Consider the following 18,734-nt stretch of genomic DNA (forward strand, 5'->3'; position numbering starts at 1 on the left):
ATATTCGAAGCTATGAAGTATACGAAGGCGATCGACAATATCAAGTCTTTGCGGAAGAAGCAGAATGAGGAGCTTGCCAAGTACAAAATCATGGAGCAACATGCCAAAGAGGATAAGGAGAAGGCCGACCGTGCTGAGAAACGATCGATAAAGCTTCAGGACGAAATTGAAGCTCTGCGCGAAGAAACACACCAGCTCTCTCAGGAAATGCGCCGGGTGGCTGAACTTGCTGATAAGGCGTGGAAGGAGTCGGAAAGTTACTCTCAGGTCTTGGGTGCGCTTGAAGGAAAGCGCATCGAGGCCAAGAGTATTCAGACGACTATTGATAATCTCAAGAGACACCTAGTTGAGCTAGACGACTCCGATGAGTGGCTACAGTCGAACTTGGAGCAGTTTGAGTCAAGGCAGCTTCAGTACCAGCAGCAGGAAGAAGCCAAGAAGGAGAACTATATGGAGCTCAAGGAGCAGATAGAACAAACTCGACAAAAACTGGGTGTCAAGCAAGCAGAGTATGGCAAGTTTGAGAACGACAAAGCCAACTTCGAGCGCCAGGTTGAGCGGCGACAGAGGATGACGAAAGAGGTCGCTCGAGCGCACAATATCCGTGGTTACGATAATGTCGAGGACCAGGCAGACGTTGACGAGTTCATGCGGAGAGTGCGAAAAATCCTGAAAGATCAAAACCTGGCACTGGAACGGGTGAAGAAGGAGGCGCAAAGTGAACTACGTGACGTCCAGGCAACCCTTAACCAGATCGGACAACAGAAGTCTGCGCTACAGGAAAGCAAAAACGCAGCCAAGCGACAGATTGCCTCGAATGATAGGGAAGCAGCCACATACCAGGGAAAACTGAACGAGATCAACGTGGACGAAGGCGTTCAGGCTGCGCTGGAGTCAAACATCGAAGACATCGGATCTCGTTTGGACCAAGCCAAGGAGCGCGCACGATCCGCATCTTGGGACAAGGAGATTCAGAATGTGAACTCACAGATCCGCGACCTTGAGGACGAGAGTTCGCGCTTGAATACCGAACTCATCGAGGCAACAAAGAAGGCTGGTGATTTGGCTCGATTAGACCACCTTAAGAAGGAATTAAAGGAACGGGAGCGCGGATTGGAGACGATGAAAGGAGCTCACGGTGAACGACTGGCAAAATTAGTAAATGCCAACTGGCGCCCTGATTCTCTAGAGCAGGACTACCAGCACGTCATAGAAGAGGAATCCAGACATGTCTCAAGGGCAGAGCGCGAGCGTGATGGAGTCAGCAGAGAACTCGAGCAGGTCGAGTTCAAAATGAAGGGCGTCAAGAAAACACTAAGTCAGCGACAGAAGGAACTCAAGGAGTGCATCAGAGAGATCCGCGATGCCGTTGATGACGAACCGGAAGAATATCCTGAGATCCTGAGGGAGCGTCAAGCCCAGCTCGATCTTGCCAGGAAGGACGCTGAACAATACGCCGGAGTCAGCAAGTACATGGCCGACTGTCTTGACACCGTGAAGTCGGCAAACATGTGCAGACTGTGCATGCGGACTTTCCGAACCGAAAACGAGCTACAGACCTTCAAGAACAAGTTAGAGGGGTTAGTGAAAAGAGCGAAACGGGTGATGGAGGATGACGAAATACCTCGTCTCGAAGAGGACCTTAATGCCGCCCGCGAGGCCAGCACAGCCTACGATACCTGGTGTCGGCTGAAGCAGACAGAGATTCCAGATCTGGAGAAAGAGGAAGAAGAGTATACTGCTCAACAAGACAAACTACTGAGCCAATTGGAAGAGAACGACAAGATAGTCAGCGAAAAGGCCGACAAAAAGAAAGAGGTCGAGTCATTGTCAAAGACGGTCAATACTATTGTCAGATACGACAGTGAAATCAAATCCATACGCTCTCAGGTCCAGGACTTGTCTTCGAAACAGCACGATACGAATGCTTCTCGTACACTGGAAGATATTCAGGATGAAATTGCGGGAATTGGCGAGAAGTCTAGAGCCTTGAAGAAGACTCTGTCGAAACTCACTCATGAGAAGGAGCAAACTTTGTCTGAGATGAACAAATTGGAGCTGCAACTCAGAGACGTCAAGAGCAACCTCGACAACGTGAAATTCAAGCTCGAGCGAAAGGCAGACCTCCTGGCTCGCATTGAGGAGTACAAGAACCTCAACAACCAACAACGCGAAGCCATTGCAAAGGCGGACAAAGAGATTGACGATCTAACCCCTGAACTTCTCAAGGTCCAAGCCACGTACGACGACATCAGCCAGCGTGCTGAAGCGCGTGAAAAGGACATGCAGCAGGAGATCTCACACCTCTACGAGAATATACACCAACTTGAACTGGCAAACGAGGAGATCGACGCCTACAACGAGCGAGGCGGCCCTCATCAACTAGAGCGCAGCAAGCGTGAACTGCAAAGCATCGAGAACGAGATCAGCAATCTCGAAACCGAGCAAGCCAATATTACTAAAGAGATCAACAAGATATCTGCTCAACTCAAGGACAGCGAGAACACCAAGCGCCAATACGCCGATAACCTGACATACCGCCAGGCGACCCGATCTCTCGACGCAGTCACCGAAGAGATCGAGCAGCTGGCGGCGCAAAACGCCGAAGTCGACCGAAGCCGCTTTAAAGAAGAATCTGAGCGCAGAGCACGAGAACACAACGCACTCGCCGCTAAACAAGCCAGCAAAATGGGCGAGATGAAAGGAAAAGACGACCAACTGATGCAGCTCCTCGCAGACTGGAATACCGACTACAAAGACGCAGCAGGCAAATACAAGGAAGCGCACATCAAGGTGGAAACAACCAAAGCCGCAGTGGACGACCTAGCACGCTACGGTGGTGCCCTCGACAAAGCCATCATGAAATACCATGGGCTCAAAATGGAAGAAATTAACGCGATTATCAGCGAGCTCTGGCAAAAGACCTACCGAGGCACTGACGTCGACACGATCCTCATCCGCTCCGACAACGAAAACGCCAAGGGCAACCGCTCCTACAACTACCGCGTCTGCATGGTCAAACAAGGCGCAGAAATGGACATGCGCGGCCGCTGCAGTGCCGGTCAAAAGGTGTTGGCAAGTATCATCATCCGACTCGCTCTTGCGGAGTGCTTCGGTGTCAACTGCGGCCTGATTGCTCTTGATGAACCCACGACCAATCTTGACCGTGATAATATTCGCTCGCTTGCGGAATCGCTTCATGACATCATTAGGACTAGACAGCAACAGGCCAACTTCCAGCTTATTGTCATTACCCATGACGAGGAGTTCTTGCGGCATATGCAGTGCGGTGACTTCAGTGACTACTATTATCGGGTCTCGAGGAATGAGAAGCAGAAGTCGATTATTGAGAGGCAGTCTATTGCTGAGGTATGTTTGCTCCCTTTTTCGTTATCCCTAGGTGTGAACTATACCTAGGTTAGGGAGTGATATTTCGGGACTGACGTCGTTTTCAGGTTATGTGATTTGACCGCTCTTCAATTTTCCAATCATGGCTTGGACTACAAGCCTTGCCCTGCGAGAAGAGGGTGGTTCGATCAGCGATCTTATAATTACGTTCTATGTAGATTACCTTGTATTCGGTATGGTCAATGAGCATGAGGCGGCGTTGGGGAACCAAAAGGGAACACTATATTACTTTTTGACATATCCCATGGAGTCCACTATATAGACCCAACCCATATATTCTCTAGTACCACTCACTCCAGATCATCACCCTCCTCATCATCCAGCAACGGCACAAACCGGAAATCCACAAACGTCACAACAGGCGGCGGACCACCCTTCAGCGGCCGTACACCACCAGCCCCATTAGCATCAAACTCAATCATAAACTGAAGACTCAATACACCCTGGCGATCCCCACGAATGCTCACTTTATTAGCCACCGCCATAGCACGCGCCGCCTTCTGAATCAGCGCGAACTTGTAATTCTGCTTGAGACGCGACCCCATCGACGACGGCGGACTGACATGGAACGTCTCCGTGACAGTCGGCGCAAGTTTAGCTTTCTTCGCACGGGACCCTTCATCAATTGAGCCTCTTGCATCACCTCCCGGACCATTAGCCCCGCCATTCTCGACGGAGAATTCTACAGATGACTCGCTGAACGAGCCTCCCGTGCCGGAGAGAGCGAAGAATGGTTTCCGGGTCGCGGACGCGGAGATCTTCAATACCGATGGGCTTGTGGCGGCTAGTTCTGAGATGGCATTGTGGAGCCAGGCAGAGCGCATGATGATCTTCATGATGATGGCATCTCGTTGGAGGGGGATGTCGACTTCACTGCCTTCGGTTTCGTAGGTTGTTAATTCGCAGGTGGTTTTGACGCCCGTCTCTGAGAGCGTGATGCTGAGGGGAGAGCCTTCGCTGGTGTAGCGGATTGTGCAGGAGCGGTCTAGGAGTAAGGAGGGGGCGGAGAAGGCGCCAGGTCCGGATGGGTGGGTTGGTTGGACGCTGGATGCTCGACCGGCGTTCGGGTTGGTGGAGGAGTCGTTGGTGCCGAAGATCTTCAGGGTCTCTAGGAGGGCGGACAAGGAGACGACGAAGCACGGGTAGTAGGTGGAGGGGTCGGAAGTTGTATCGTCGTCGTTGTCATTGTTGTCTGTTGTCCCTTGGTTTGGCGCGGCTGGTGGGTTGAAGGTGTAACTGGTGAAGAGGGCTTTGTCGAGAAATGCGAGCCCCTGGATGACTCGCATCTCTTCGGCGGAGAAGCGGATTCCATCTGGGGTTATCTGCACCGTGGCCCTGGATGTGAAGCCGATGCATTGGAGGAGAGTGTAGAGATGGTGGGCATTGCTGGAGACAGCAGTGAAAATGGGTTCCGTGTCCGTCATGATGGTTTGGAGTGGAATTGGCTTAAGCACGACAGAGTAGAGACTCGAGAGCTATGTTAAGATAGAGAGCTGGAGTGCGAAGAGAACTTTGGGTGATTATAAAGGTAACGATTTGCTTCGTTTCAAACTCTCCAGTGTATGGTACATGGGTATCTGGGAAACAACTGGAAATTTTTTAAACGTAGACCCCAACGGCACAGATCATGAATACGGCTCCGAAGCTGGACGGGGAATTTGTTAGCGATTATTGATAGGGTGGCTGTTGTTAGGGTAGATTCGTGGCTTACCCAAACGCCAAAGATGCCGGGACTCCGAAGGAAGCGATGCTGAGGAAGGAACGATCTGCGGCAAGTTGTAAGTATATGGTTGTGACAATGGCGCAAGACATTTCATATGTGGAAATGATCTCTGACGTGGTGTACTGACTCAATCCGAAAAGTCCAGTAAGGATGAAAGCTGTTGTAAGTTAGTTGTTGTTTAGTGTGTGAGAGAGGTCGGGTCCGGCTCACCAGCAAGTAGTAGACTGAAGCCGACAAAGAACTGGCTGTCTTTAGAGACTAGGGGAGTATACGGGCTCGCAGAAGCTGCCTGCCAGACTTCGTTCAGAGACATGAGGACTTATGAGATGCACTTAATTCCAATGGGCTTGTGTATAAAGGAGAGAAGACAGTTAGAGAGAGGAAATGAGGAGAAGAAGGAGAGGGAGCTTCCCTCAAGCTGTCGTCGTAATGCCATGGAGCCCGAACTAGTAATTGGTTATCTGGCTTGACGGCCGCGGATCAACTTCTTCCCGTTCCGCTCCCCGTATCGCGGCCGCAGCTCGTGTGGAGAGAGTCGCATGAGGTTAAAGACGCTTTCGTCCAGAAGTCATCGGAATTCGTCGCGCATCATGCCTGCAATCACAGATAGTAAGTGTCTCAATTCTGGATCACGCGTCTTGCGACTGTTCTGGTCCATTTGCTCATGTCAGGTCCAGGTGCCAAGCGGAAAGCATCGGAGGAGGCGCTCTCCCCAGATTCCCACAAGAAGGCGCGCACTGACTCCCCCGAGAGGGAACCCAAGGTATGTTGCATATCCTCGTATTTGTCTGGAGTATGAGACTAATGTACTGTGCCTACCTTAGACCGAAGATGACCTGCTGGATAAACCACCGAGAATCGTTCCCTTCCCGGAGAAGGTAAGCCCTCAATCAAGCCCGCAACCCGCCCGAGCTCCGATGACGCTGACTCCACATAAGCCTGCAGTTTTGGAGGAACGTCGCGGCGATATCGAGTTTCGTGTAGTCAACAATGATGGATCTCGCGACAGCTTTGTTGTCCTTACAGGTCTCAAATGCATCTTTCAAAAACAGCTCCCCAAGATGCCTAAAGACTACATCGCGCGATTGGTCTATGACAGGTCGCATCTTTCCTTGGCCATCGTCAAACACCCGTTAGAAGTCGTGGGAGGCATCACATACCGACCATTCAACAGTCGCAGGTTCGCCGAAATCGTTTTCTGTGCCATTTCGTCCGACCAGCAGGTCAAAGGATACGGTGCGCACTTGATGTCCCATCTCAAGGATTATGTCAAAGCCACATCGGACATCATGCACTTCCTCACATACGCCGATAATTACGCCATTGGGTACTTCAAGAAACAAGGGTTCACCAAAGAAATTACACTCGACAAATCCGTCTGGATGGGATACATCAAGGATTATGAGGGTGGTACAATCATGCAGTGCACTATGCTACCCAAGATACGGTACCTCGAGGTTGGCCGCATGCTTCTGAAGCAGAAGGAAGCTGTACACGCGAAGATCCGAGCATTCAGTCGCTCACATATCATTCACGTACCCCCGAAGGAATGGAAGAATGGTCCGTGTAAGATTGACCCATTGAGTATACCAGCCATCAAAGAGTCGGGATGGTCACCGGACATGGATGAGCTAGCACGTCAACCACGCCACGGGCCCAACTACAATCAGCTGCTACATCTCCTTAATGATATGCAGAACCATAGCGCGGCATGGCCATTTACTCAGCCAGTTAATCGCGATGAGGTTCCTGACTATTATGAAGTCATCAAGGAGCCCATGGATCTATCAACCATGGAAGAAAAGCATGAGAAGGACATGTATCCGACGCCGCAAGACTTTATTAAAGATGCTATGTTGATATTTGACAATTGCCGGAGGTACAATAACGAGAATACGCCCTATGCGAAGAGTGCCAATAAACTAGAGAAGTTCATGTGGCAACAGATACGAAATATCCCGGAGTGGTCGGTGAGTATTGGAACCTGATTCTCCTTCTTGGATGCCTATACCTATACCTGTTCGCGATAGCTAACATGACACAGCATTTGGCCGACGGGCATTGATACTAGCGTACTCTGTATGTTGGAGTTCTTTAAAAGGCGTTTCCGTGGCGTGAACAAATACCCAGGCGTGGAGGACATGGTTTATTTTAGCTTTTAGCCTGTCTGTTCTATTGATTTCGTGTTTCAATAATTTCCGACAATACCAAACGCATTGATCGGTCGCAGCCATGCTCAAAAACGTTTGCTTATATGCTCCCTTACGCGCTATCACCACCCAAGGGTCCATTGTTCGTCCGCGACGAACGTCCCACTCAGTTTCTCCGGGTCGCCTTCTGTGGCAGCGCGCACAATGACCCTGGCCCCGTCGCTTGCTTCCTTGACTCCTTGACCTCCGTTGATACTGGTGCGGCAGTAGCCCGGGGCAGCCGCAACGACGGCAATCTTCTCATCAGCCAGCTTTACCGCATGAGCGACGGTGATCATATTGACCGCTGCTTTGCTACTGCGGTAGTCAGGTATGAAATAGGTCTTTGCGCTAGCCGGATGATCCTTGTGGCCGGCTCTGCTAATCAGACCCTGCCCGGACGTGACATTGACAATGCGGCGATCGGGATACGTCGATGCACGCAGCAGCGGGAGGAATGTATCCATGACAACCACGATGCCAAACACATTGACATCGAATACTTGCCGGTATTGCTCGCGCAGGGTAGTGGCGGGTGTCTGCGCAATACCCGCATTGTTGATCAGGATGTCCAGACGTCCGAATGTTTCCGAGACGGTCTGAGCAGCTGCAGCGATGGACGCATCATCTGTCACATCAATGGTAATGGGTGTGAGAGCTGATTTGTCCACTGCATCCGATTCCAGCTCCTTGACTGCAGCTTCGGCCTTGAGTGTCGTGCGTGCGCCGACTAGCACATGGAACTTGCTTGAGCTAGCTAGCTGCTGTGCCACGGCGAAGCCGATGCCTTGATTGGCACCGGTGATGAGAACGAGGATTTTGGAGGTCGTCATGTTTTCTTTTGCATGGAATAGTTGAGATGATAGTTGAGATGATATCAATCTGCGAGAACTGATTATGATCAAATCAATTGGGATTTGGGATCCTTGATATAGTTATTACCGTCCGTAGAAGTCCGAAGCCCGAATCCGTTAACTCCGTTACATCCTTCTAAGACCTCTTCAATAAGCACGGCTTGCCCGACTGTCCTCCTAATCGCCGTAGCATGTTTAGTATAGTAGTATACTGGGTAGAAACAGTGGGTAAGTTCAACTTGGGAATAACTGAATGGACACAATTTGTCTCACTTGAATTAATCATTACTGGATGTATACTGTAAGATCTGTTCATTGGATCTTTGAAGGACTCGTTCGACGTAAAATGTTCAGTACAGACGCAAAGCTGGAAAATGTCCAGTACAAACACAAAGCTGCAATTCTTTATGAACCCCGTCAGTCGAGGAAGGTGCAGAGATAAGACCGGTCGATTGCAACCTCCATAAATATGCTAATAAATATTCAGCTGACCATGAAGGAGTTACCATTTCAAACCATGGAGGTCTGACATGTTAGAGAGTTTGGACTGAAACGTTAGCCTTGGCGTTAGCTTAAAAGTGTCTTAAGAAGCAAGCTCATTTGGCATATTTTCTGAATGGTAAGCAGGACATGAACATAGCGGTGAAGAGTAAGTACACTAAGTGGTTAATTCATTTTCTATGCAATATGCCTGTTACTCTATGCTTTCTAGTTGGTGTAGGAAAAAGGAACCGAAAAAAAAAGAGGGACCATAAACAATGATATCATTGAGTAACCTTAAAACGAAGATTAATAGAAACGGGGGGGGTCACTGGGCTTATTATCGGCACGATTTTCATCATTTGCCGTCCCGGTATTTTGATCTAATTAATTATTTGCCCAGTGCACATAAAGCAAAACACTCGTTTTTGGGGTGGCTTGCAGGAAAATAACGGTCCAGTCCATGACCCGCCCCCGGGCAAAATGGACATTGTTCGAGATTATCATTATCATTATTATTATTATTATTATTTATAGGGCACAGTTTGCAGTTTGGAAGGTCCTTGGGAAGAAATAAAAAAAAATAAAAATAAAAATAAAAAATTCTGTTTAGTCTTGTTTGCCAGCCACGGCCCTGCAATAATCATATTATTATGGACCGACCGAGAACCAACGGTGCGGATCCGCCGTGGGTTGCTTTTTTTGGGTGGGATGGATGTGGATGGAGCCTGTCGGCTGGACAGTAAATGAGACCAACAGAAGGGTTGCAGAGGATGTAGTGCCGTAATTGAGGTGACTGGGGAGGGGCGGGGCGGAGTTCTTTTTCCTGCATTACAGAAGAGATTGTATTGTATTTTCCATATACTGGACGAAGAGAAAAGGAGAAATTATCCTCTCTCTCTCTATTCCGTAGACAGTAAGCAATTATCATCATCATCATCATCGGCTACCCCTTGGCGAGTGTCAAAAGATCCAAAAGATCGGCCGCAAGTGGAACCAGGTCATTTCGGGGAAACATTAATGCGAGGAACCATTGCTGGAAAGGGAGTGGGGACTCAGGCACCTCCCTCAGGCATCACGAATCAACGAACTCCAAACTAGTCGTCTTTTCGCCCGTCGCTGCGTGTCTGCGGGCTGGCCATCCACACCCTTTCCCTCGCTTTTACCCTTGGCTTCGTCAATCTCTTTTCACCTCCTCCTCCTCTCGCTCTCGCTCTGTTGCTGCCTGTGAATCCACTTCCCGAGCCTCTCCTGGATGGCTTCTGTCGCAACTTCCTGACCTCTCCTGCAGTCGGTCGGCTGTTTTGTTTACTGCCTCGGAATACCTTACGACCTTCTGCAGGGCCTCCTGGCTTGCACTTCGACCTCAATTCGTCCCCGTATCACTGCAATCCCATGCTCAACTGCCGAACTCCGACTGTTTGACCGTCCTTCTTTTTTTTTATCGTCGCGTCTCGCCAGCCTTTTCCTCGATCAGCTACAGACATAACACGCCGGATCCCTTCCCAATTGCTCTTTCGACTCCTTTGTCAAACCCCCGTCCCTAACTCAAATCCGACGTTCGCTCGTTCCCCTTTTCGGCCCCTCATCGCGGCGCAGCTCCTTCGAGCCTGATTCAGGAAGAGTAAAAGAAAATTCCAACACCTATCCTTCAGCAAGAGAGATTCCCAACACTCGTTCCATCATGGCGTCGCCCTCTCTTTCGAGCTTGGAGCAGCGCAATCGCCTCCCCACGCTCTTCGAGGTCCTCAGTCGCCGGACCCTCGCTCCCGTCGACCTGTTTTCCTTCTATATCTATATGCGAGATCAACAGCGCTCGGTGGATTATCTGGACTTCTGGTATGATTGGGAAACATTGTGTTACCTGCTGGAGTGCTGTTAATAACCTATGTCTCTATTTTAGGCTCGATGTCTCGCAACACATGTCCCTCTGTCGTCATTACGTTCGGGAACTACGTCGGTCCGTTTTGGTAGCTACGCCTGATCTTGAGAAAGCCGACAGCAAAGGATCTTCCGGGGCATTGGATAACTTCGAGCATTACAACGACATCCCACTCGTTGAAGCTGGTCCTTCCAACTCACGCCATGGATTAAACGATGTCGGCGACCGGGATGCCGACCAAAGACTGTCTGCATTCCTCCGCTCTGAAGGTCAAACATCCGGACACTCGCCTCAAAGCAGCCTGGGTTCGCAGAATGCTGCTCGCACCACATCGAATGAGCTGCAACCTCGGGACAGTTCTGGGACTCGGAATGACTCGCCTTCGCCAGGCCATACGGTGGCACGTGCCGATATTCGCGCCAGCGCCGAGAAGATCCTCTACACGTACCTGCTTCCGGGGGCAGAGAGAGAAATTGTTCTCCCCGAGGAGATGGTATCCGGCATCATCAATCTGATTGAAGACGACGGCAGAGATGATCCTGAAGTATTCGATCCGGCGAAAGACTATGTCTTTCAGGCAATGGAGCGCGACGCTTTTCCAGGGTTCTTGCAGGCCAAAGCTTTGGGAAATCTGGTTCCCTTGACGATTCTCGCACGGCTGGCGTTCGCCCTCATTAGCTTCGGTGGAGGTTTCTGGGGCGCGTTCTACGTGGTTCTCCGGGATAAACCACGGCATATTCGTTGCTGGGTAAGTAGCCAATCCCATGCGAGGCCTGACATTCGACTAACACCTGACCAGTTGATCTTACCTTTTGCCATTGCCTCTTACTTCATCGTCTCGTACCAGTACAAGATCGACCCGGTCATGGCGTTCCTCGGCTACAGCGAGTACACGTTCATGAATTGGTCGCCGATTCGCGAGCCATACGTGCGCAAACTGCTGAACAAGCGGGCCACGGCCACGGCCATGATCGCCTTTTTTGTCGCCGCAGCGTTGAGTATACTGTTCATCTTTGTGCCCGGTACTATGCTCTAATTTCCATAATATCGCGTATACCCTTGCCGATTTCCTTTCCGAAATCTGTTTTCGATTTCTACGGCCGCGTGATACCGCTTTTGGGCAGCATATATGTGCATCTTGATTCTTTCTGAGCGTTAGCCAGCGATCTTGCTTCTTGGGTCCAATTCAGCGCATGGATACAGAGAGAGAGTTTCTTCCTCCCCGAATGACCTCGGGGATTCTCTTAATATGAGAAGGGACAGATACCCAGTGCTTGGAGCACCAGTGATGGCTGCTCATGCCTCTGGTCCCATCGCATATGGGATTTATACCTACCAACTATCCATGGACTGGCGTGACACACCAGGTCCGTCGGGTCACGACGTTCATTTCACAGACACACCCCACACCCTGTGTATATTGGGTTTTTCTTTCATTGTTTATTTACCTTTCTACATAATACCCCTCATCTGCTGGATTTGCATGTACGTTAAACGATTTCTCTGAGGCTTTGGTGTTGTGGTTAGTCCACGGTAATTAGATTCTATTATTATTATGATATATTGATGCCATATTATGTTGGACTCTAAGCAGTACCTTGATGAACTTTCATTCTCAGCTTCCTAATACTCGTAAAACTCATAGAATCTTTCGAAGACTCGGAACGCTACCATGCTATTCGCTATAATGGGACTCACGCCTATAGTAATAGTACCACTACCGTAGGTAAATAACTATGACTTCTTCCCCAACACCCGTTTGGGTTGTCTAGCCGGGCCCGAAGAAGCACCACTTCCACCACCACCCAACCTCACTCCAGCCCCATCATCAATATCCATCCTAGATCCCCCACCTCCCATCCCATCCCCTCCTTCAAGCCCATGCTCCCAATATCCATCATCATCATCAAACTCATCCGCCGCAAACTCCCTCTTATTCCCTCCAATCACCCCACCACCACCCCTACCACCCTGCTGCCACCCCCCACCACCACCACCACCGACCTTCTTCTCCTCCATCTTAGCCCCCCACCCCGCAAGCGCCTTCTCAAACAACACCTCCCTCTCCCGCTCCTCCGCCCTCCGTCTCGCCGACTCCGTCTTAATCCGCAATATCTCGGCCTCAATATCCCCAATCACAGCCCCGCAGCGCGTCTCCCACGCCGTCAGAATATCGATCATCTTACCCAGCGACTCGGGCTTCACGTCCCGGAGCGGCGCCACGGAAGTGACGTTCACAGTGGGTGGGGTGGAAGCGGGCGATAGACGGGCGGTGATCAGTGAGGCGTAGATGGCTTTTGTGACGAGGGATTCGAGCTCCGAGGGTTGTGTTATGTTGAGGGCCGTCATGAGGGAGCTGTAGGTTAGCGGGGTGGTGGTTGTCGAGAGGGTGAGGAGGGAGAGGAGTCGGAGTTTGAGTGTTTGGGCGTCGTTGAGGGGGGGGAGGTTGGGTGTTGCTGTTTCAGTTAGTCAGAGGCTTTGGGAGAGGTGGGTATTCGGGGCCAGAAGGCTTACATTGATAGTCTTGCCATGTGCCCCAGGCGAAGATCTCTAGCAGAGTCAGGTAGCTTGCATATTCGGCTGGGGTGTTGGGGTCCCGCAGGGATTGGATGGCTGGGGTGGTGAGGAGTTCGGCGAATACGTAGGTGTTTGGGTTGGAGGTTGCGTTGGTGATTAGGTTTGTGATGAAGCGTGGGGAGGTCGCGCTGTTGGAGGTGGCGAGGTGGATGAATGGTTGGAGGGCTTCGAGGGCCCGGGTGTGTATTTGGTCCATTTTGTGGTGATGCTGGTGGTGGTGGTGAAGATGAGGGGGTGTGTGGTGAGGTTAGGATGATTCGGTTGGTAATGTGGATTGAGGTTGTAGATGGGTCTGTGTATCAGTGTGCGAATTGTGGTGACGAGTGTTCCATTAGTTGTGGTACTGTAGAGGGATGATAGTGGTGCTGATGTTGTTGATGGTGATGGTGATTAGTATGATGGTATGGGAGGAGCAATGGTGTCTCCTCCAGTGTTTGCATTAGATGCAAACAATGATATACAATTGTATGTTTGAATGGTGATCTTGTCTGCTGTAGTCAATGACATTGTCAGCTTCCGTTCCTGATAAATTACTCTGCTCATGATGACTGTGATGAACTAGTTGCCTCACTCCTCACTAGAGTACAGTCTATTTACTACAGACAAATCCGGTTCTTTTCAAGTCACTCATTCGGCTACTTTCCATATAATCGAAACGAAGCCGGTTCGGTGCCAAGTGTTTCACCCTCCAGACCCTTCAGTCCTTGTCTGAGTTTGATATCCCATGACAGCTGCTACTAGGATGGAGCATATAATAAGCATGATGCTTCTCGTGTCGCAGCATCAGACCTGGTCATTTCCCTGGCAGTCTGGGCGAAAGGTCTGGGTATATCCCTTTCATGGGGAGGGTTCATACCAGAGCCCGTGTGCAGGCAGATAAGCAACCGTTAGATGGGTAGTACAGGCCAGATAGATAAGTGCTAGCGCATGCGTGGGTGGCTTATTGAGCTGGATCGGACAGCTCAGCTGATACTATACGATCTTATTGACAATATTACTGCATAGCCTTGAAAGGTGAACCATGAACACGGGTATTGAGTTCAATACCTACTAAGCTTCGACTACAGTAAGTATACTACGAGTGGTCCCAGCCTTCCAAATGCCCTGAAGCGGCAATGTTGCCCGATTTGGGGAAGAAAAACTCACGTAAATTCGCGGGGCGGCGGAGACAACCTGACGCCATCTACTGCGTATTTTTCTGTTAGCGCCATCGTTGCGGTGGGTTGGGATGCGCCTGGCATCATTCCTCCAGACCTCGATCTAATCTTAGTCCGTGGTTGAATGGGATTCCCGCCGCCTGGTATGTCTTGTCTTGGACCTCTTGGTTTTACCTGCTGTTTACCATTCTTTCTTCCCATCCCACGCTCTTTGTGGGTGGCCTAAGATTAGGTTCCTTCCCGTGCAAAAACCCCCATTTCAGCTCCCGTACCATCCGGTAGTGAAAGTAAGTAAGTAGTCCTTGTCTTAGTGTCCTTGATGTAATTAATTGCTGCATGTTTAAAAAGGCTCGGCGTATCCTTTCCGTCGCATCCGGTCCGAATGTCTCTTAATCGAACGACCCTTGCGTGTTACTAGCATTTTCCTGCTTATTATTCCTTTCCCCTCCCTTCCTTTATTATTATCTCCCCCGACCTCCTCGTCCCCCTCTTCCCCAAACGAACGCATGCATTAACACACCACCGCGCGTCCCGACCGTCCTTGTCCGGCTTCTGCAGCAACTCGGCGCAACATGGCGGCCTCAACCTCCGCTCTGTTAAGCGCCGGCACTGATGGCGCTCCTTCCGACCGATCAGCAGCCCATATGGCGACCACAACAGTCAACATCGAGGGAATGACATGCGGAGCTTGCACCTCCGCCGTCGAGGGCGCCTTCAAGGGGGTGGAGGGTGCTGGCGAAGTGACCGTCAGTTTGATGATGGGCCGCGCTGTAGTCCATCATGACCCAACCCTGCTTCCTGCGGAGAAAGTCGCCGAAATTATTGAGGACTGCGGCTTCGATGCAACGATCGTCTCTACGGATAGTGCGTCTACGCCGGCGGATGGTTCCCGCGGGGCCAGGGATAAAGTGTTTCAGCTGTCAACCACGACGTTGGCGGTCGAGGGCATGACATGCGGTGCTTGCACCTCCGCGGTGGAGGGAGGATTGAAGGATACACCTGGTGTGCATTCAGTCAATGTATCTCTGCTTTCCGAACGAGCAGTCGTGGAGCATGATCCATCTCTCGTTACGCCCGACCAGATTGCAGAGATTATCGAGGACCGTGGGTTTGGCGCAAAGGTGTTGGAAACCTCGACGGAGGAGAGCGCTGTCCGCACCTCGGAGGATTTGTCGGGCTCTGCATCCGGGTTGATGGTCACGAAGGTGTCTATAGATGGTATGACGTGTGGTGCTTGTACGTCGAGTATACAGAATGCCTTCAGCGGGGTGGACGGTGTAGTGCAATTCAACATTAGCTTGCTAGCCGAGCGTGCGATTATCACTCACGACCCTACGACCCTTACCACGAAACAAATTGTCAGCATAATCGACGATGCCGGTTTCGACACTACCGTCCTTTCATCGGAAGCACAGGCGCCTACATCCAAAGGCCTTGGCCGTGTCACTCTCAGCCTCCACGGCTTGCGCGACGCTGCCTCGGCCTCGGCCTTGGAAGACACACTACACCAGAACCCCGGAATCTCGTCAGCGTCTGTAAATATGGCCAACTCTCAAATCACATTGTCATACGAGTCCTCCAAGATTGGTATTCGTTCGATCGTCGAAGCGATCGAAAAGGCCGGATACAATGCCCTCCTGTCCCAGTCCGATGATACCAATGCGCAGCTGGAATCGCTGTCCAAAACCAAAGAGGTTCGGGAATGGAAGCGCTCATTCCTATTCTCTGCTTCATTTGCAGTCCCCGTGTTCCTGATCAATATGCTACTGCCGATGTATCTTCCGGTCCTTGATTTCGGCCGTGTTAGACTATGTTCCGGTCTCTACCTTGGTGATGTTGCCTGTCTTCTGCTCACTATACCGGTGCAATTTGGCATTGGAAAGCGATTCTACGTAGCCAGTTACAAATCCTTGAAACATCGCTCACCAACCATGGACGTTCTCGTTATGCTTGGTACCTCTGCGGCATTCTTCTACAGTGTGTTTACCATGGTTGTTTCGTTGCTTTCGGTGAATGATATTCGCCCAAGTACAGTTTTTGATACAAGCACCATGCTTATAACCTTTATTACTCTCGGAAGATGGCTGGAGAATCGGGCCAAGGGCCAAACCTCTGCCGCTCTCTCCCGGCTCATGTCCCTTGCACCATCAATGACGACTATTTACGACGACCCGATAGCGGCGGAGAAGCTCGCCGAGGAATGGGGAAATCCTAACGAAATTCCCAAGGAGCACACCTCCTCGGCCACTGAGGAGCGCGCAGGGCCAGGGCACCAGATAATCCCAACAGAGCTCATCGAGCTAGGGGATGTTGTGCTTCTTCACCCTGGTGACAAAGTACCGGCTGATGGCGTTGTCATTCGCGGTGAAAGCTATGTCGATGAGAGCATGATTACTGGTGAAGCTTTGCCAATCCACAAGGCCAAGGGTAGTGTTGTCATTGCTGGCACAGTCAACGGCACTAGCTCCATGGACTTCAAGGTTACTCGAGCTGGCAAGGACACTCAGCTGAGTCAGATTGTCAAGTTGGTTCAAGATGCTCAAACTAGCCGGGCTCCGATCCAACGGATGGCTGATGTTGTTGCGGGCTACTTCGTTCCAGCTATCATCAGTCTTGGTCTGGTAACATTCTTCGGCTGGATGTTCATGAGCCATATTCTACCTCACCCTCCCAAGATCTTCTTGTCTGAAAATAACGGAGGCAAGTTTATGGTCTGTCTTAAACTGTGCATCTCGGTCATTGTCTTTGCCTGCCCATGTGCTCTCGGTCTCAGCACGCCTACAGCTGTCATGGTCGGCACTGGAGTGGGTGCGCAGCAGGGTATCCTTGTCAAGGGCGGCGCTGTCCTCGAAGCTGCTACCAAGATCAACCACGTCGTGTTCGATAAAACCGGAACATTGACCACCGGCAAAATGAGTGTTGCTGAAGCTAAACTCGAGCCACATTGGTCATCTAACGACTGGCGCCGCAGACTCTGGTGGTTGATCGTCGGCCTTGCAGAAATGAGCAGCGAACACCCCATCGGCAGAGCCATCTTCTCCGCTGCTCAGTCTGAATCCGGCCATCCAGGAGATGGCCTGCCCGGCAGCTTGGGTGACCTTGAAGCCTGTGTCGGCAAAGGAATCTCCGCCTTAGTCGAACCGACATCCAGTGCGGAGCGCATCCGGTACCGTGTCCTGGTTGGAAACCTTGCTTTCCTGCGATCAAGGGACGTCCCCGTTCCTGAAACAGCTGAACCAGACGACTCCGACATCACCCCCAAGTCCAAGGTTCCTGCCGGTATCACCCAAATCCACGTCGCCATCGATGGCCAATACGCAGGGTCCATCTTGCTCCGGGACACCGTGAAGGTGACCGCACCAGCAGCCGTCGCCGCCCTCCACCGTATGGGAATCACAACCTCCCTTATCACTGGTGATGCCTACGCCACCGCCATCTCAATCGCCTCTGCAGTGGGAATCCCAACAGAGGCAGTCCACGCCTCTGTCTCCCCCTCCGACAAGCAATCCATCGTCGCCTCGATGCAAGACTCCGGCGACCGCGTCGCCATGGTCGGCGACGGCATCAATGACTCTCCCGCCCTGGCCACCGCATCCGTAGGTATCGCCCTTGCCTCAGGCACCGACGTTGCCGTCGAAGCAGCAGACATCGTCCTCATGCGACCCGACGACCTCCTCTCCGTACCCGCAAGCCTCTCCCTCTCCCGCTCGGTCTTCAACCGCATCAAACTCAACCTCATGTGGGCCTGCCTCTACAACGTCATCGGTCTCCCCTTCGCAATGGGTCTCTTCCTCCCATTCGGATTCATGCTACCCCCGATGGCCGCCGGCGCCGCAATGGCTCTATCCAGCGTCTCCGTTGTGGTGAGCAGCCTTCTCCTCAAATTCTGGCGGAGGCCAGGCTGGATGGATGCCGAAAAGCTACAAAAGGAAATCGACTCATCATCCAACGGCAGCTTCAATGCCTCCAAGAAGAGCTGGTGGGGAGCCACGCTATCAGTAACCGGATCCAGTTCCCACAGACGCTCATCCTCGTCCTCCTGGGTCCGGGAATTCATCTCTGATACTTGGTCGGCCGTGACGGGTAGGAAGAGGAGAGGCTCGAATGCCGATGAGGGACTTTATGTTCCTCTTCAGACCGTGGAACCGCCGGTTTGATCTATTCCTTTTTTGTCTTTTTCGGATTTTGATAATGAATAATCTATCTGTTGGAGTTATTATATATCTACGTCTATATTGCATGATTGGTGTTTCAAGGATGTTATGACCTCCTAATGATGAATATATGCATGCTATCTATCTACTATATCTGTTGACTGGGTTTTGTGTTCATGATGGATTGTGATGTGCTGTCGTTACGAATGTTGCTACATACACAGTATATGAAACTCAATCGGATCAAGTTTGGATATTTTTACATTCGCATTTGGGTAGTTATGCAAGCATACTCGCTGTAAGTTATACT

At 51.1% G+C, this 18,734-nt stretch overlaps 7 protein-coding genes across 7 annotated transcripts; 4 read left to right on the forward strand and 3 right to left on the reverse strand.

Moving 5' to 3' along the window:
- Positions 1 to 3,698: 3,698 nt before the first annotated feature.
- Positions 3,699 to 5,543, reverse strand: BO83DRAFT_358198 (putative DNA repair protein Rad1; the record flags this gene model as incomplete). The annotated part of the gene is made up of 5 exons (XM_025529288.1): positions 5,342 to 5,543; positions 5,259 to 5,288; positions 5,120 to 5,174; positions 5,014 to 5,053; positions 3,699 to 4,883 (listed from the first exon to the last, which is right to left on the reverse strand). Exons 1-5 carry the CDS (start codon positions 5,442 to 5,444, stop codon positions 3,699 to 3,701), a joined length of 1,413 nt encoding a protein of 470 aa, XP_025389812.1. The 5' UTR covers positions 5,445 to 5,543.
- A 138-nt stretch (positions 5,544 to 5,681) lies between these two features.
- Positions 5,682 to 7,261, forward strand: gcnE (histone acetyltransferase GCN5). The gene is made up of 4 exons (XM_025526960.1): positions 5,682 to 5,740; positions 5,809 to 5,894; positions 5,956 to 6,009; positions 6,070 to 7,261. The coding sequence occupies exons 1-4, from the start codon at positions 5,722 to 5,724 to the stop codon at positions 7,117 to 7,119; spliced, it is 1,209 nt and encodes a 402-aa protein (XP_025389813.1). The 5' UTR covers positions 5,682 to 5,721; the 3' UTR covers positions 7,120 to 7,261.
- Positions 6,996 to 8,207, reverse strand: BO83DRAFT_377300 (short-chain dehydrogenase). Its single transcript, XM_025530955.1, has one exon. It carries the CDS (start codon positions 8,151 to 8,153, stop codon positions 7,404 to 7,406), a length of 750 nt encoding a protein of 249 aa, XP_025389814.1. The 5' UTR covers positions 8,154 to 8,207; the 3' UTR covers positions 6,996 to 7,403.
- Positions 8,208 to 10,338: 2,131 nt separating this feature from the next.
- rgsB (putative RGS domain protein (Rax1)) lies at positions 10,339 to 11,572 on the forward strand (the record flags this gene model as incomplete). The annotated part of the gene is made up of 3 exons (XM_025527408.1): positions 10,339 to 10,493; positions 10,558 to 11,284; positions 11,336 to 11,572. 3 exons carry the CDS (start codon positions 10,339 to 10,341, stop codon positions 11,570 to 11,572), a joined length of 1,119 nt encoding a protein of 372 aa, XP_025389815.1.
- A 107-nt stretch (positions 11,573 to 11,679) lies between these two features.
- BO83DRAFT_240295 (uncharacterized protein) lies at positions 11,680 to 12,111 on the forward strand. The gene has a single exon (XM_025526961.1). It carries the CDS (start codon positions 11,786 to 11,788, stop codon positions 12,041 to 12,043), a length of 258 nt encoding a protein of 85 aa, XP_025389816.1. The 5' UTR covers positions 11,680 to 11,785; the 3' UTR covers positions 12,044 to 12,111.
- Positions 12,112 to 12,194: 83 nt separating this feature from the next.
- BO83DRAFT_358209 (uncharacterized protein) lies at positions 12,195 to 13,503 on the reverse strand. The gene is made up of 2 exons (XM_025529289.1): positions 13,051 to 13,503; positions 12,195 to 12,992 (listed from the first exon to the last, which is right to left on the reverse strand). Exons 1-2 carry the CDS (start codon positions 13,307 to 13,309, stop codon positions 12,271 to 12,273), a joined length of 981 nt encoding a protein of 326 aa, XP_025389817.1. The 5' UTR covers positions 13,310 to 13,503; the 3' UTR covers positions 12,195 to 12,270.
- An 861-nt stretch (positions 13,504 to 14,364) lies between these two features.
- ctpA (Cu(2+)-transporting P-type ATPase CCC2) lies at positions 14,365 to 18,514 on the forward strand. The gene is made up of 2 exons (XM_025526962.1): positions 14,365 to 14,557; positions 14,619 to 18,514. The coding sequence occupies exon 2, from the start codon at positions 14,843 to 14,845 to the stop codon at positions 18,425 to 18,427; it is 3,585 nt and encodes a 1,194-aa protein (XP_025389818.1). The 5' UTR covers positions 14,365 to 14,557; positions 14,619 to 14,842; the 3' UTR covers positions 18,428 to 18,514.
- Positions 18,515 to 18,734: the final 220 nt, after the last annotated feature.

This window comes from Aspergillus eucalypticola (assembly GCF_003184535.1).
Source record: "Aspergillus eucalypticola CBS 122712 chromosome Unknown BO83scaffold_8, whole genome shotgun sequence".
NCBI lineage: Eukaryota > Fungi > Ascomycota > Eurotiomycetes > Eurotiales > Aspergillaceae > Aspergillus > Aspergillus eucalypticola.

Coding starts and splice junctions, on each gene's coding strand:
- gcnE (XM_025526960.1), top strand. Junction 5,895..5,955: donor CCCCCGAGAGGGAACCCAAG/GTATGTTGCATA, acceptor TGCCTACCTTAG/ACCGAAGATGACCTGCTGGA. Junction 6,010..6,069: donor TCGTTCCCTTCCCGGAGAAG/GTAAGCCCTCAA, acceptor ACTCCACATAAG/CCTGCAGTTTTGGAGGAACG.
- BO83DRAFT_377300 (XM_025530955.1), bottom strand. CDS start 8,153: ATGACGACCTCCAAAATCCTCGTTCTCATCACCGGTGCCAATCAAGGC.
- BO83DRAFT_240295 (XM_025526961.1), top strand. CDS start 11,786: ATGAGAAGGGACAGATACCCAGTGCTTGGAGCACCAGTGATGGCTGCT.
- BO83DRAFT_358209 (XM_025529289.1), bottom strand. CDS start 13,309: ATGGACCAAATACACACCCGGGCCCTCGAAGCCCTCCAACCATTCATC. Junction 12,993..13,050: donor CACATGGCAAGACTATCAAT/GTAAGCCTTCTG, acceptor TAACTGAAACAG/CAACACCCAACCTCCCCCCC.
- ctpA (XM_025526962.1), top strand. CDS start 14,843: ATGGCGGCCTCAACCTCCGCTCTGTTAAGCGCCGGCACTGATGGCGCT.